At 38.8% G+C, this 14,043-nt stretch overlaps 1 protein-coding gene across 1 annotated transcript; it reads right to left on the bottom strand.

The window, feature by feature from the left end:
• Nucleotides 1–5,262: 5,262 nt before the first annotated feature.
• On the bottom strand, nucleotides 5,263–9,677 carry LOC148076096 (extracellular calcium-sensing receptor-like). Its single transcript, XM_087795038.1, has 10 exons — nucleotides 9,544–9,677; nucleotides 9,181–9,484; nucleotides 8,973–9,059; nucleotides 8,785–8,892; nucleotides 7,931–8,097; nucleotides 7,418–7,871; nucleotides 7,124–7,354; nucleotides 6,613–6,736; nucleotides 5,765–6,237; nucleotides 5,263–5,703 (listed from the first exon to the last, which is right to left on the bottom strand). The coding sequence occupies exons 1-10, from the start codon at nucleotides 9,675–9,677 to the stop codon at nucleotides 5,263–5,265; spliced, it is 2,523 nt and encodes an 840-aa protein (XP_087651164.1).
• Between the last annotated feature and the right edge of the window lie 4,366 nt (nucleotides 9,678–14,043).

Below are 14,043 nucleotides of genomic sequence, written 5' to 3'. Positions count from 1 at the left end.
CATTGACATGCTGCATTACTGTTAAGCAATGCATTTGGTAGCAATTGGGGATCAGACTGTGCTGTGGATGGGATCTTAGTTAACACATTAATATCGAGAGCACTGGATGAGTTTATTACTTAACAGTGTCTGGTAACAATTGAGCTGAGCAAGAGATTCTTTTGACATTTTTTGATGCAAACAAGGTTGAAGTTTTTTTCTGTATGATGGGTGGAGGATCATATTGTGTGTTGTCAACTGTCTGCAATTATTACTGCTCTAGTCTTGATTTACAAAAACACATGAAAAACATTTAACCAACAATACCAATAATATTTCTCCCAGTCCTCCTCCCTTCTTCAGGCATTGGATGGTGATTGGTGTGGTTAAAAGAAAAATACTTCATTCATTTGTAAAAAAAAATTATAAAAAGTTCAAAAGGTTAAGAGTGGACAGCTTCTCCAAAGGTAGTCTTACGCTGCCACCTTCTGGCAATTAGATAAATCTTCATCTTGTCTCGTCCTCGATTCAACCAGGTCTCCATAGTAAGTAAGTAAGTAAGTAATTTATATTTGTAAAGCACTGTATTTGGTGGTGACACTAGTATGTACCACTTCACAAGTTATTATTTGTTAATATTATAAATAATATTATTAGAAATAGAAATTCGTTTGTTGGTCAAAATCCTGTTTGACCAAGATAATGACAGATAACATCAGACATTCTGAATGTATGTCCAATATATATTTTTGATTTACCCGACTTCAACTGACAAAAACAGAGTCACGTGAGGCATGGGACAGAATAGTCCTTATTAGTAAAATACAACTCTATAGGTACAATAGCTGAAAGTTCCCAGGTTTGGTTGGTATGAGTGATTAGAGCTGATCAAGGGGAGGTTAAACTTGAGAATTTGAGATTTTATTTTTTAAAAAGTTCATTACTTGTAGATAGCGGAAGAAATGTGACGTTGGGAGAGAAGATTTCTGTTGTAGTTGGGCAAATGATGCAAAAAAATTGTCAGTAAACAAGTCTGCAACAAAATAAGTCCCTTTTTTATCCAAGCTATGAAAACCGAATCAAGTTTTGAGGGGTGAATAAATAATTATAACAAATTGGGGATTTGCAAATATGTTTCCTACCTTTTCTAATGCGTTTTATAATCCCAAATAAAAGGCATAAGGATTGAATCTAAAGTTTTGAAAAAACATTTTGGCAGAAATATTGATATATTTTAAAACATGTATTAGAATCTGGCCAGTGTAATCATCTTAATGGCATTTACTCCACCGACCATTGACATTTGAAGTGTTATCATACAGAGTATCTGGTTGTTTATCAACTATGGTTCCCAGATACTTTATTTGATCAGTTATCTTTACGGGGAGATGACTCAAAAACAGCGGATCTATCACATTCCCTAATGGCATTAATTCACTCTTCTGCCAGTTCACAGTGTATCCGAACAAATTACCATCTTTTTAAATAATATTAAGTAAGACAGGGATAGAGTCTTCACTTTGTTCAAAAAACAATAATGTCATCCGCATACAGAGCGATGTGATGATCAACTTTACCTAGGTGTACAGGAATAATATTTTGGCTTCTGATCGCAATTGATAGTGGCTCTATACACAAAGATAAGAGTAGAGGGCTCAGTTGGCATCCCTGGCGAACCCCACGCTGAAGGTTGAAAGTAGAAGATGGGTCAGAGTTATTTATAATTTCAGTGGTAATTTCAAGGTTATGTTATGTTCTTACTTGGTCAAAATCTTTTTGTGCTTCAAGTGCAAGAATGGCAGCCTTGGAATCTTTGCTCCATTTATGATAGACATTTAACAATCTGCGCACGTTAAAAAAGAATATCTTTGGGGGATAAAACCAGTCTGATCAGGGTGTATTATCATTGATATTTGATCATTTAATTTAGTAGCTAAAATCTTTGTCAATATTTTAAGGTCACATTTTAAAACGGCTATAGGTCTATATGATGATGGGTCAGTTTCCTGTTTCTCTTTTTTCAACAACAATCAAATATTTGCATCATATAACGAACTCGGTAGTCTTTTGCAGTATCCATCTTTCACACTTGACTTACAATTTGGAATCCCAAATTGAGGGAAATCTTATTTTTATAGTAAAAAACTCTGTGAAGATATGGAAACAAATAAAACTAATATTTAAGGTACCAGAAACTTCTAGATTGTCCCCAATTCGTTAAAATAATTTATTCACCCCCTTAAAACTTGATTCGGTTTTCATAGCTAGGATGAAAAAGGGACTTATTTCTGTTGCAGACTTGTATATTGACAATGTTTTTGCATCATTTGCCCAATTACAGCAAAAATGTTCTCTCCCAAGGTCACATTTCTTCCGCTATCTACAAGTAAGGAACTTACTGAAAATTCTGAAGTTTACTCCCCCCTTGATCAGCTCGAATCCTTCATAACAACCAAACCTGGAAGTAATTAGTTTCTCTGTTTGTGAACTTTTTGATTCCTACGTGGCTCCACCTACTGACCGTCAGAGGATCATTTGGGAAAATGACTTGGGAACAGAATTAACTTCGGAAACGTGGTCTAAATGTCTTAATAATATTTACACTTGTTCAATAAATTCCAGGGACCAATTAATACAATTCAAGGTCATACACAGACTTCATTACTCCAGAGAAAAACTACACTCCTTTTATTCATCCACATCCCCAATATGCGTCAAATGCAAACATTCAGTGGGAACTTTAGCTCACAGTTCTTCTGCTGTAGACTGACTAAGTTTTGGGAAGAAATTTTTCTTATTCATTCTGCAGTTTTGGGGGAAAATTTTGGTTGTACACAAATTTGAGTGTGCTCAAAAACAAAACTAAAACAAGGAAAAAGTGAACAACCCCTGTTATCCCCCTACCCCCACAAAAAGGAGAAGAAAAGAAAAAACCCATGATAGCGGAACTGTGTGTCCCTGGACCACACCATGGCTCAGGTAAACTAACGAGGAAGGCTATTTAACGGAATAGAGCAAAGCAACATAGACATGGCAACCCCCACAAACAATCATAACTTTGATTTGGTCGGTTAAATATGATAAACAAAATAATTGTCCTTAATCATGTCATGTCAGATGCTGATCCGATTTCCCTCACAGTGAAGTGAACCCTTGATCCGTGCCGCCTGGATGATCCACTCCTTTACAGGGTCGTGGTGTATTTTGTTGATCATCGTGCGTGGTTTGTTGGATGGTGCACCGGTCAGCCTGGTCCCCCTTAATGCCGCACGGAAAGTTATCTGCTCCCAGTAGTTTCGACAACATGTTGGCGACAAATAAGGTGGGGTTGCCCTTCTCAATATTTTCCAGAAACCCCACGATCTTTATGCGATTGACCCTACAAGTCACAAAGTTTGGTGCTTAACACCCGATTCTGTTTCACCAGCGCAGCACACGTTTTATTCAACTCAGCAAAACGTCCTCCATGTTCCTTTTGCGCCGCTTGGAGGCTAACAATGTGGGATGTGTTAGTATTGAAGAAGGAACCAAGAGGTTGTTGACTGGAAATTAGTGAACCCAGACCAGATCAACTGGATTATGGATTTTATTAACTGTGGGTAGAAGCCCAGCAGGTAATTCACAAAGCAATCCTTACAATCATCGATCATCAGATTCTTAACATCATTCACATTGACTTTATAAAGGACACAGTGAAGTCCGCCCTCCGGACTTCCTTGGTATGACTTGTGTCTGGACACGCCCCCAGGGTCAGCCGTGCCCGCCCTGGCAGGAAGGTAGTTTTTTTTACATAAGAGTTCAACCCTCTGCCCTGTCGAACAAAGCCAAAGCGCTGGCCTATTAAAGGTGATGTAAATGTACAATGTTGTAGCTCAACTCTTTAGTTATTTTCATGTGAGAACACACAACAACGCTAACAACAATCCGGGATTCAAAATATGCTTGTTTATTATCTTCTTCGATCTCTCAACACACATCCATCAATGTCAAGAACAGCACATCCAAGTGGTCATTAGGTTCCACTACAGTTATTGTTATCATTTGACATTTGAGTTACAGTTGCTTATAGAGTCAGTAATTGGTTTTGGTTTTTAGGATGAACATTCCTAATACCCTGACAAGAAAAAGTAACAATGAGAGCGAGCAGGAAGCAGCGCCATCCATGTCTACTGAAAACACAAGCACTGAAGTCAACCCGAACCCTGGAGTGAACATTCAAACTGAGAGAGGTAGCTGCAGCTAAAGCCTTTACTTAAACTCAGCAAGACTCCTGCCCTGGACTTGGGCTCGGTGAGAGTTCAGTATTGTTTTTATTGTACCTTTTAAAAACAAGGCTCCTGTAGAATGAGCCTGTATTGTCATGTTGGTCATTTGATGCCCTTTAAAAAGATATTTTTCAGCATCTAGACTTCATCAAGTAGTCAAACAGATCACACATCACACCTAACATGATTTTGTTCAATAAGAAGAAAACGTATTTGATTGTTCAATCCAGTTTTCAGGTTGACTTCAGTGCTTATGTTTTTAGTAGAAGTGAAGCTCTATGGTGCTTTAGTTTAATAAATGGACACAGCACTAAACTTTATTGTTGGTTGTTTTTTAGATTTTGGGATCAACCTTCACTTTTTAGTAATGGGAGAATTATTTCTCTGTACTGTGCAAAAATTCCCAGAGCCATTGTGCAGCCTGAAGCCAATAGGTTTTTAGGTTAAAAAAGTTTGCCCCCCTGAAAAAATGTAATGCCCCCCCTTAAATGTTTTCCTGCAGCCGGGTCTGTCATTACATAAGATGTTTACCCAATCTCCCAGTGTGTAAGTATGTAGCTTCTCCAGTAGCTGGACAGGCCTCCAGGATGATGTCCATGATCTTGGACCAATAACCCTTTACGCCACCACATTAGCAGCTACAGCTGTTTTTACACTTTGAAGCGAAGTTACAGACTATAAAACCTTGCGTTCATGGAATGCTCCATACGTTTGATAGCATCCAGTATGAGCGAAGAGGAGCCCGGAGCCTCAGTATTTTCAGGTGTTTCTCCTCGGCTCAGTGAGCTAGCTGAGCTAGCACCAGTTAGCACTCGTCTTCAGAGCTTGTTTCTTGCACTTTTTGACTCTTCTTCTTGCTCGTCATATTTCAAACCATTGTCGATGGTTTTATAGCGCAAAGGTGAGGATAAATAGTTTAAAGTACTTAGGGAGGAGAAGCCAAAGAAAACACGATGTTTTCTACAGGTATGCTCAGGGACAAAAGACCATTATCAAAACAAAAAGTCTGACACAAATTTTAATACTTGTCACTGAAAGCTTTTGACATGAGATGCTTCCTTGTATTCTTCTCAGGTCGTAGCAGGATGACGTAGCACTTCGGAAAGAAGATACATCCCAACAGTCCAAAGCTGGAAGCCAATATTGCAAACACTTCTGTGACTGTGGAATACTTTCCTGGAGAGCTGATGTACGCAGGGATGAACGCGACCCACACTGCACAGAAAATCAACATACTGAATGTGATTATTCTCGCTTCGTTAAAATTGCCTGGGAGTTTTCTCGCTAGGAAGGCCAGGAAGAGGCAGATAAAGGCCAGGAGGCCAATGTAGCCTAGGACAAGCGCAAAAGCAACGTGTGAACCTTCATCACACAGGAGGATGACGACAGCGCTCTCACGTGGAAGCATCTTTACAGGGGTGGGAGGGGCTACAACCAGCCACACAATGCAAATGATAACCTGTGTGGATGAATACATAATTCAGGATGTTTAACAGTAACTCTGAAATAGAAACGCTCACCTGGATCAATGTACAACAAGCAATGATAGCTTTCTGCTGCCCAGGACCAAACCATCTTATGACTGTACTTCCAGGAATAGTAGCCCGGAAGGCTATCAACACAACAATGGTTTTTCCCAGTATGCAAGAGATGCAAAGAACAAAGGTGATTCCGAATGCAGTGTGGCGCAGCATGCAGGACCACTCGGAGGGCTGTCCAATGAAGGTCAGAGAGCACAGGAAGCACAGGGTCAAAGAGAAGAGCAGCAGGAAGCTCAGCTCAGAGTTATTGGCTCTGACTATCGGGGTGGTTCTGTTCCAAGAGAAGATGAAGACAACCACGCAGGTGCAGAAAGAACCAATAAGGGAGATAGCCATCAGGGCGATGCCCATGTTGTCACTGTACGAGAGAAACTCCACTTTTTTGGCGATACAGGTCGTTTGCTCTTCATTGGACCAAAATTCCGGTAAACATTTCACACATTCTACTGCATCTGAAGGAGAAACAAACACTCAATGAGCACTTCAGGTAATATACTGACATTAAAAGTATTAGCAGAAGGAAAAGAAGCAGCAAAAGTAGCAAAAGCAGTGGTGAAGTTACTAGAAGTTGTTACAACAACACCAGATGAGAATGATTCACTGCTACTCATGTTTCTACTAATTTCTTACCAATTAGAAATATTAGTAGTCAAATTATTATTCAAAGTATAGTATAGCTAAGTCATGTAAATACATTTACTATTAGGAGAGAAGATTGCCATTGATGAATGATCTCAGATAATGATGCCTGGCTATCATCAATGAAATCAACACAATGAGGCTTTCAAACAAATTACAACGATGCAGGAACCCAAATGTGTCCTCACCTGTCTGATTACTAATCTCTCCAGCTGTACAAACAACACAATCATGGCAGCATATAGGGAAGTTGGGTCTGGTTGCTTTTCGGGTTCCAGGAGGACAAATCCTGCTACACACTGACAAGGGGACCTGAGTGACACACAAAACACAGACTGCACTGGTCAAATTTATGATTTTTTTTTCTGGATGTAAGATGTTATACACCTTTCCTCGATCGTGCCATCAGATCTAGAACCCCATTGTCCTTGTCTGCTCCCCTTGCTCTACAATAACTCCTCCGTCACAGAAAAAACAGTTTGCGCCTGTTAAAAGGAAGTTTGCTTTGCCTATTACGCCAAATGATTGCTCGTTATAATTTGCTGGAACCTTTTTTTCTCTTCTCTTACGAAATGTTATTTCAATTGTAGCGTCGTTGGTACTCTCTTATTCAATTCTTGCAAAATGGAATTTAATAAATCAGAAAAAAAAGTTAAAAAGAAAAAAAAAAACTATAACTAATGTAGGTATGATCCTTACTTCTGTTTCGTTAGCGTTCCATATCATTTTCTCCTCCTGAATCTGAAGTTTCTGCTTCCCAAAGGCAGCCGTCTCATCAAACTTGCCAATGGTGACAAACTGAATCTGTCCGCTGCTGCTCAGGTGCCAGTTGACCATGTCGTACATCGCCGCAGGGTCACCATTCTCATCAAACTGCACTTCATCCCCAAAGGAGGTCACATATTCAACTTGTTTGATGTAGTGTAGCAACTAAGAGCAGCAAGAAATATATTTAGGATGATAAAGTCACCTAAAGGAAGAGATCGCACTTACCTGCCAAGGCTCTAAGTTTACAACATCTGGACAGGCCTGCCCAGAAAACGGTCCTTTCCCTCTTTGGCATGCCCTCATACTTCTGATGGCATGGGCGATAGTATACACGGCTTTATACACATTGTAGGAAATTCTCAACTGTGAAACATCTGAATATATATTGGTCACTCTCCGCAGGTCTTCCTCTCCAGTGCATGGAGGTTTGTCATCTCTATCTTTCACACCTAAACTGCAGTCAAACACTTCTTCCCAAAAATGGACCAGGAAAGGGTCATCACCCAGACTAGAGGGATGCAAGCGAAGCAAGAATTCCTGCAATCCTGGAATTTCAGCTCTCCGAATTGCGAATCCCATCGCTCCTTTAAGGATGGAATGATACTTTTCTGGGATGGAGAGAACCGCAGCAGTGCTCCAGGCTTCGCTGGCCAACCATTGGATTCCACTGAGCCCCTCCCTACGGAGCATCGCTTTCACTTTCCAACTCAAATGGGTTTCTGTGGTTGAGCGTCTTACCTGAGCGCTCCGTCAAACAAAGCTGCGGCATCTTGCTCCACAGCAAACACCAGAATCACCCGAGCACCAGAGGAGCGGATCTTGGCTATAATAGAGGATATTTCAGCTGGGGCTCGGTGCCTAGGGATTATTTCATGAAGTGCAACACAGGCACCCAGTTTCTTGACCTAGAGGGCAAGAGGTAAACAGAATTATCTGCTGTGGAGTAGCTCTCAGACAGCCAACTTCACCAAGAGCTTTACACAACATTAGCGATGATAAATACACACAAATTCAGACACTACAGTCAGATGAAAGTGGTATCATTTCCTATTTAATTTTTTTTTTTTTTTGTTCTGAGCGAGACGAGGCGTGACAGCTTCAGCATTAAGAGGTCATTCAATAAAGACAATGTATTTCCAAACTCCATGAATTGCAACTCTCTGTTTCCCTCAACAATTTTGAAATTGAATTAAAAAAGCGTATCTTTCAAAACGATGGAAATAAAACAGCACATTATTGCTCATATATGTTTAATTTATACAAGATGTCTGAAGAATGAAGGTAAACGACCTCCGACTTCACCACCTTAACCTAGAGACAACACAAGGGATACCACAAACTCAATAGTTTTGGGGTGTCCGGGTAACCTTGACCCTTAGATAACACAAAGGTTAACCGAGGACCTTCTTTATAACAAAGAAAATAACATTTCTCATGTAAAATATACCTGTTTAGTACCACCTAAATATGTGTGGTATTTGACTGAATGCCTTTCATTTTTTAACTCGTAATTGTTTTTTGTTTTGTTTTTATATCAAGCATTACTAAAAATTCTCACATGAAAATAAATTCTTTATAACAACATGACTGACCTCATTAGCAAAGATGTTGGCCCCCCCTCGCCCATAAGCATCATCCCCTGCGATCACTCCGACCCATGTCCAGCCAAAATGTTGCACGAGCTGCACGAGCGCATCAACCTAAATGGAAATATTGGTAATTAATATCTGTTCTTTGTTCAGAAAAAAAACAAACATGATAATGTTTGCATCTCTCTGACCTGAAAGAAGTCGCTGGGCATGGTTCTTAAAAATGCAGGGAATTCCTTTTTGTCACTGAGACAGGCACAACTGGAGAAATAGCTAACCTGGAAGAGAAGCTCATCCGTGATGCTTTTGATATTCAATGTTCTGCGATATCCAGTAGTGCATGCCAGAGCATGCTACCACTAATCACATGATCAAATCAACATCTTTAACTTTTCTCACCTGTGGCACGTGAAATACTCCTAAGAATCGGGCAACGACTAGCGACTGGGTGGAGCCCCCATCTCCAATTACCACTGGCACGGTTCCGTAACAGTGGCTTTCGTCGGGGGTTGAACCTTCAGTTAGAGAGCTGTTGGCGCTGCCTATGAGCTCCATGACAGCTTTCAGAGCTTGATGAGGGGTACTGCATGAATCATAGATCTTGTAGCCCACAGTGATGTTTGGAAGCAACGTGCCATCTCTGTTTATTTCCTCGATGGCAAATATCATTGTTTGCATCCACCGGAATGTTCGGAAGTTGAATCTGGAAACAAAATATATTTAGGGCAGGTTAAGCGTTCTATTTACATTAAAAAAAAATACCTTGTGCATTGAGTAGCAGAAGGCTTGACCGTGAAGGACAGACGAGGCTCCAACACAGTGTCATGAAGAGAGAAGAGCCCTCCAAAAACAATGTCGCCGTTTTTTTCCAAAACAGGCAGAGTACCTGGAATCATCGTACATTGTTCATCCACAATTTGACATGAGAAATTAGGGAAAATCCAACAACACAAAAGAGCAACAATGAGAAGCTTTCCCATTTTCTGTTGTTGATTAGTTCCTCTTCTTTAGAATGCATTAATTTTTCTTTGCTACTGAATCTTTTACAGAAACCGAATAACTATCAACAAGGCATCCTGCAAAACAGCACATAATCTGAGGATGTTCCACATATATATGGTCTCTGGCACATGTCAGAACTGTGCACAACAACAAAGTCTAATTTCCCTTGAGCTTCTGGTCAATGGAAAAGTTGTCTGCCGCCCCGCATTAAGTGTCAACAATAACAGAAATGAATGAGACCAGCACTTCAGAATCATTGACACGGGGAGTAGAAGTGTGTCGATGTCATGCTTGGATAGGCCTTACTCAGGCTTCTCTGATGTGCACTGACAGTTGGGACACACACTGGTGTGTGCTCATGATGGCTCACACACACAAACTAATCTGAGGAAAACCATTAGAGGAATAAAGAACATGATAACAGGTAATGGCAAAGATAATAATGGGGTCAACCGTTATATTAAATGATCAGTCTTCTTGATCATTTTGTGAAGTTCCAGATTACCATTTGGATCCAGCAATGAGTGACAGGAAGAGAAGCTGTAGTGCATGCTTGCTTTCTTACTCTCTCCCTGTTTTACAGATGAATACAATTCTATAAAAAATGCTTGAGTACATTTAATTACAATTTAATGAAAACAACCCAATAGTGTTTCGTTAGCTCAATTTTGTTTTTAATGTCACAGAATGCGGCATGTTATGACAATATTAATGAGCAGACGAATACAAGGGGCACACTCAGTGTTCCGCATGAGTAATTTTTTGTGACATTTTTGAGTATGTTGAGTATATCTGCTGTGATGCAAAAGGGTTGAGACACACTGAGCTAGGGGACCAGAAGGCAGCAGAAAATGAGCAATAAAAGTTATAAATCTGTGTCATAATTAAAGAACTTCGGTTAGGTATTCCAACAGAGCCATGGAATGACATGTGGAAATTACACTTCACTACAACTCACTAGTTTGTGTGGAGGGAATTTATATTGAAAAATCAAACAGATGTTGTTTTGATATATACTTGACATGTCGAGCTCTGTGGGTAATGATTTATGTAGATCAAATCTAAGATAAAAATACATTTTATTTTGATTGTTCTTGGAGTTCTTTGCTTTGGATTCCCTTTGCGGCTGTTTGGGGAAACCCTGGCTCGACGGGCTTGATTTGTTTGCAGATTATATTGGCACCTTTCAGGTTTAAATTGATTATATTTTATGTTTTTTCCCTTTATCGTGACATTGTTTTATTGTGTTTTATTACCACCATTGCTATCATTTATTCTTTGTCTTAACTTTTGTATGATTTTTATGTTTTTTCTTTCATTTCAACAAGATGTGAATCTCATTGTTTGATGCGTTTTTTGTTAAAGAATATAAAAAATAAAGGGGAAAAAAATGTGTGTCATAATTACAAATTAATTCCTATTTAGGATCAAGATTGTCTATCATAAAAAGTCATTAGGGATTGTGTGCAGGTCATTATTGAAACAAACCCCTCAGGCTACAGAGTGAAGACATTTTCAGTGTGTTTTGCTGCCTCGGGTAAGAGAGATTTGCTGGTTTACTAAATAGGTCCCAGTGAAACCCTTAATGTGTGGGAGGACTTTGTACCCTGAGACGTAATTCAGCGATGTTCTTCCTCTTGTAAGCAAGGCATTAACAAGAGATGGCACAAGATTACATTTGGAAGACAATTCTCCCGACAAATGAAAGCGAAACAAACATATGATAATGGAAAAAAGATTCTGCCTTGATGATATGTTAAACGTGAATTTGTCAATACAACATATCTTAATTCAAGGTGTAGTTTTCAAAATAATATAGCAAGTTCAGGTGAACTAAGAGGTTGGGGTAATTATAAAAGATTGTGTATACAAAATGCAAAAGCTTCCATGTCAGATTGTGCGCCTTTTCTATCATTGTTTAACCAAACTATACTGTTGTGAGGGTCCATTTCATTAAACTTTTTAGTAGTTTTAATGAAATCTGTTGAAAATAAAATAAAGCTATATTGGAAAAAAGGAAAAAATAAAAAAACTGTTATGGATAGTCAGCCCCATCATATATAAAATGCGATGGCACTCACTTTTGAACAGCATTTAATTTCTGATGAGCTTCTTTTACATTTACTTGCACTAGATCTCTTTCTGAGACGTCTTTTTTTTTAACCTCCAACAAGGTAAACTGATCATCAAAAATTCTCTTTTGTGGTTTGTTGCAAAAACTTTGTATTAACCCTTTTAATCACCTATTGAATTCCATAATGCCACCTGCTGATTTTATCAATTTTCTTAAATTGCGGATGGAAATAAGCTGCTTGGTGGAAGGCTGTGCACACTTGAGTGCTTTAAGAGTTCAAATTGTATCGTCTCTAAAGACATTTATCTGCTGTGTCTTTTCCTTTAAATCTATGCAGAAGACTGCTTATACAAGTGTAAGTGTAACTTAATCTTAAATGTGCATTTGATTCGCAAAAGAGTATCTACAGCGGTCTTCTTGTACAATCATTAGGGCAACACATGGGATCCCATAATCACAAAAATACTTGTAAAAAAAACCCCAAAAAAAACCTGAGACGTGGCAGTGACACAAGCCGGCCAGCAGATGGAGAACTCAACTCCAAAGCGTTCAGACATTTCATTACCTGAGTTAGCTTTCAACAGAATGCGTCAGCTATAAACAAGAGGGACGAAACTTTGTCAGCATCCAATGGATAATCTCACAAATTATGAATTGATTAACAGGATTGATCGCTGGAAATACAAATATCTCTACTTTGAGGCTAATTATCATTAGTTTTAAAAGCTCTGACATATTGTTAACGTCTTGCTATGTGTAGCGGGTTAGAAACTGCTGGGATATCTTTTTTTTTTTTAAATACACCCCAAATATTTTTTTAAGTTATCAAAAGAACCGCAAACTATTGAATCTCTCCAGTTTACAACTGAGCTATACAATATTCAGGGCATGGTCCTCATGATCCATGTCAACTCTATCCAGCTGCATGGAGGCGTATCCGCCCCCTAATGGCGGGACGGTTTCATCGCAGCTGAGGCATTTAAAAAAAAATCCTGCCACACATTGGTGGATCGCTAACCGTGGACTGTTGCAAAAGTCATGTGTGAAAAAAGAGCTGTTTTTTCGAACTTGTGAGAAGTTTGTGATGCTTAACTTGTCAGTTTTTATAGATTTGAGCATACTTGTTCTAAATTACACATTTACAAATTGAGGTACGCATTTGTGGATCTCTGTACAGATACACTTATATATTTGCAAATCATTTTACGCATTTACAACGGTTAAGCAACAGTAATAGCCCCATAGAAACCTGTCTTCCTCATTTACTTAACAGGTAAACCTATTAAAAACATTACTTAATTAATTACTGACTTACTAACTATTAGCACTCCTGAGCAAGTTTAGCTACATTGCAGTACTCAACGATACCATCTGGAAAGCACGCGTGTGTGAGAGAGAGTGTAATGTGATTCTGTATGAGAAGAGTATGAGAAAGAAAGTCAATAATGTGAGAAGTCAGATATATGTTTAATAGTGGGTAGGTATGTATGTGTAAATGGGATTTAAGTTGACTTATTTCTGATGTTTAATCATGTTTAATTGTGAGGATTCACCGGAATTCACATTATTGTGTACTTTAATGTTGAAAGTGCAACTTTTGTTGTGTTTATGCTGCTAAATTGTGCTGCTGCAATTTTCTTTAAAAACATTATTATAATTTTAATAACTATACTTGCTTTTGCTGTTAAAAATAAATGTGGTTGGATGCAGAAACAACCGGCAAACATCATTTCAAATGGATTGAACCATGGCCCTGATCAACATAATGATTCAAAAACAACTTGGAGTTTTTACTCTGAGAGCAAATGTTTAAAGACATTAAATTGTTTGTAAAAGGATAAGTAAGAGGGTTTACACAAGATGAATAGTTTAACACTAGCTCTGTCGCCATTTTTAATCTATATGTCCAAGAGAAATAAAAATGTCATTTGTAGTGAAGATGGAACGTGAAAGAATTGAGAAATTTATATTTTTACATATTGCAGCATCTTTCAAAGTCAGAACGATGAATTTAATATAGAATGGAATAGTATAATAATTGTCAAGTAGTGACTCAATGCACTCCAAACCTGCAGAGGGCGAACATGTGCAAAAGACTCTGGTGGAACCCACTTTCTGGCTTGTGTTGCCAGTGGGACATAATTCACCTGCCCACCCACCAGAAAAGCATGGCCTAAAAGTTTGGA

The sequence above is a fragment of the Callionymus lyra genome, chromosome 7 (genome assembly GCF_982586985.1).
Source record: "Callionymus lyra chromosome 7, fCalLyr1.hap1.1, whole genome shotgun sequence".
In the NCBI taxonomy this organism is placed as follows: domain Eukaryota; kingdom Metazoa; phylum Chordata; class Actinopteri; order Syngnathiformes; family Callionymidae; genus Callionymus; species Callionymus lyra.
This window is presented reverse-complemented; position numbering and strand designations above follow the sequence as displayed.

Coding starts and splice junctions, on each gene's coding strand:
- LOC148076096 (XM_087795038.1), bottom strand. CDS start 9,677: ATGATTCCAGGTACTCTGCCTGTTTTGGAAAAAAACGGCGACATTGTT. Junction 9,060..9,180: donor GAGTATTTCACGTGCCACAG/GTGAGAAAAGTT, acceptor CTTCTCTTCCAG/GTTAGCTATTTCTCCAGTTG. Junction 8,098..8,784: donor CCAACATCTTTGCTAATGAG/GTCAGTCATGTT, acceptor CTTGCCCTCTAG/GTCAAGAAACTGGGTGCCTG.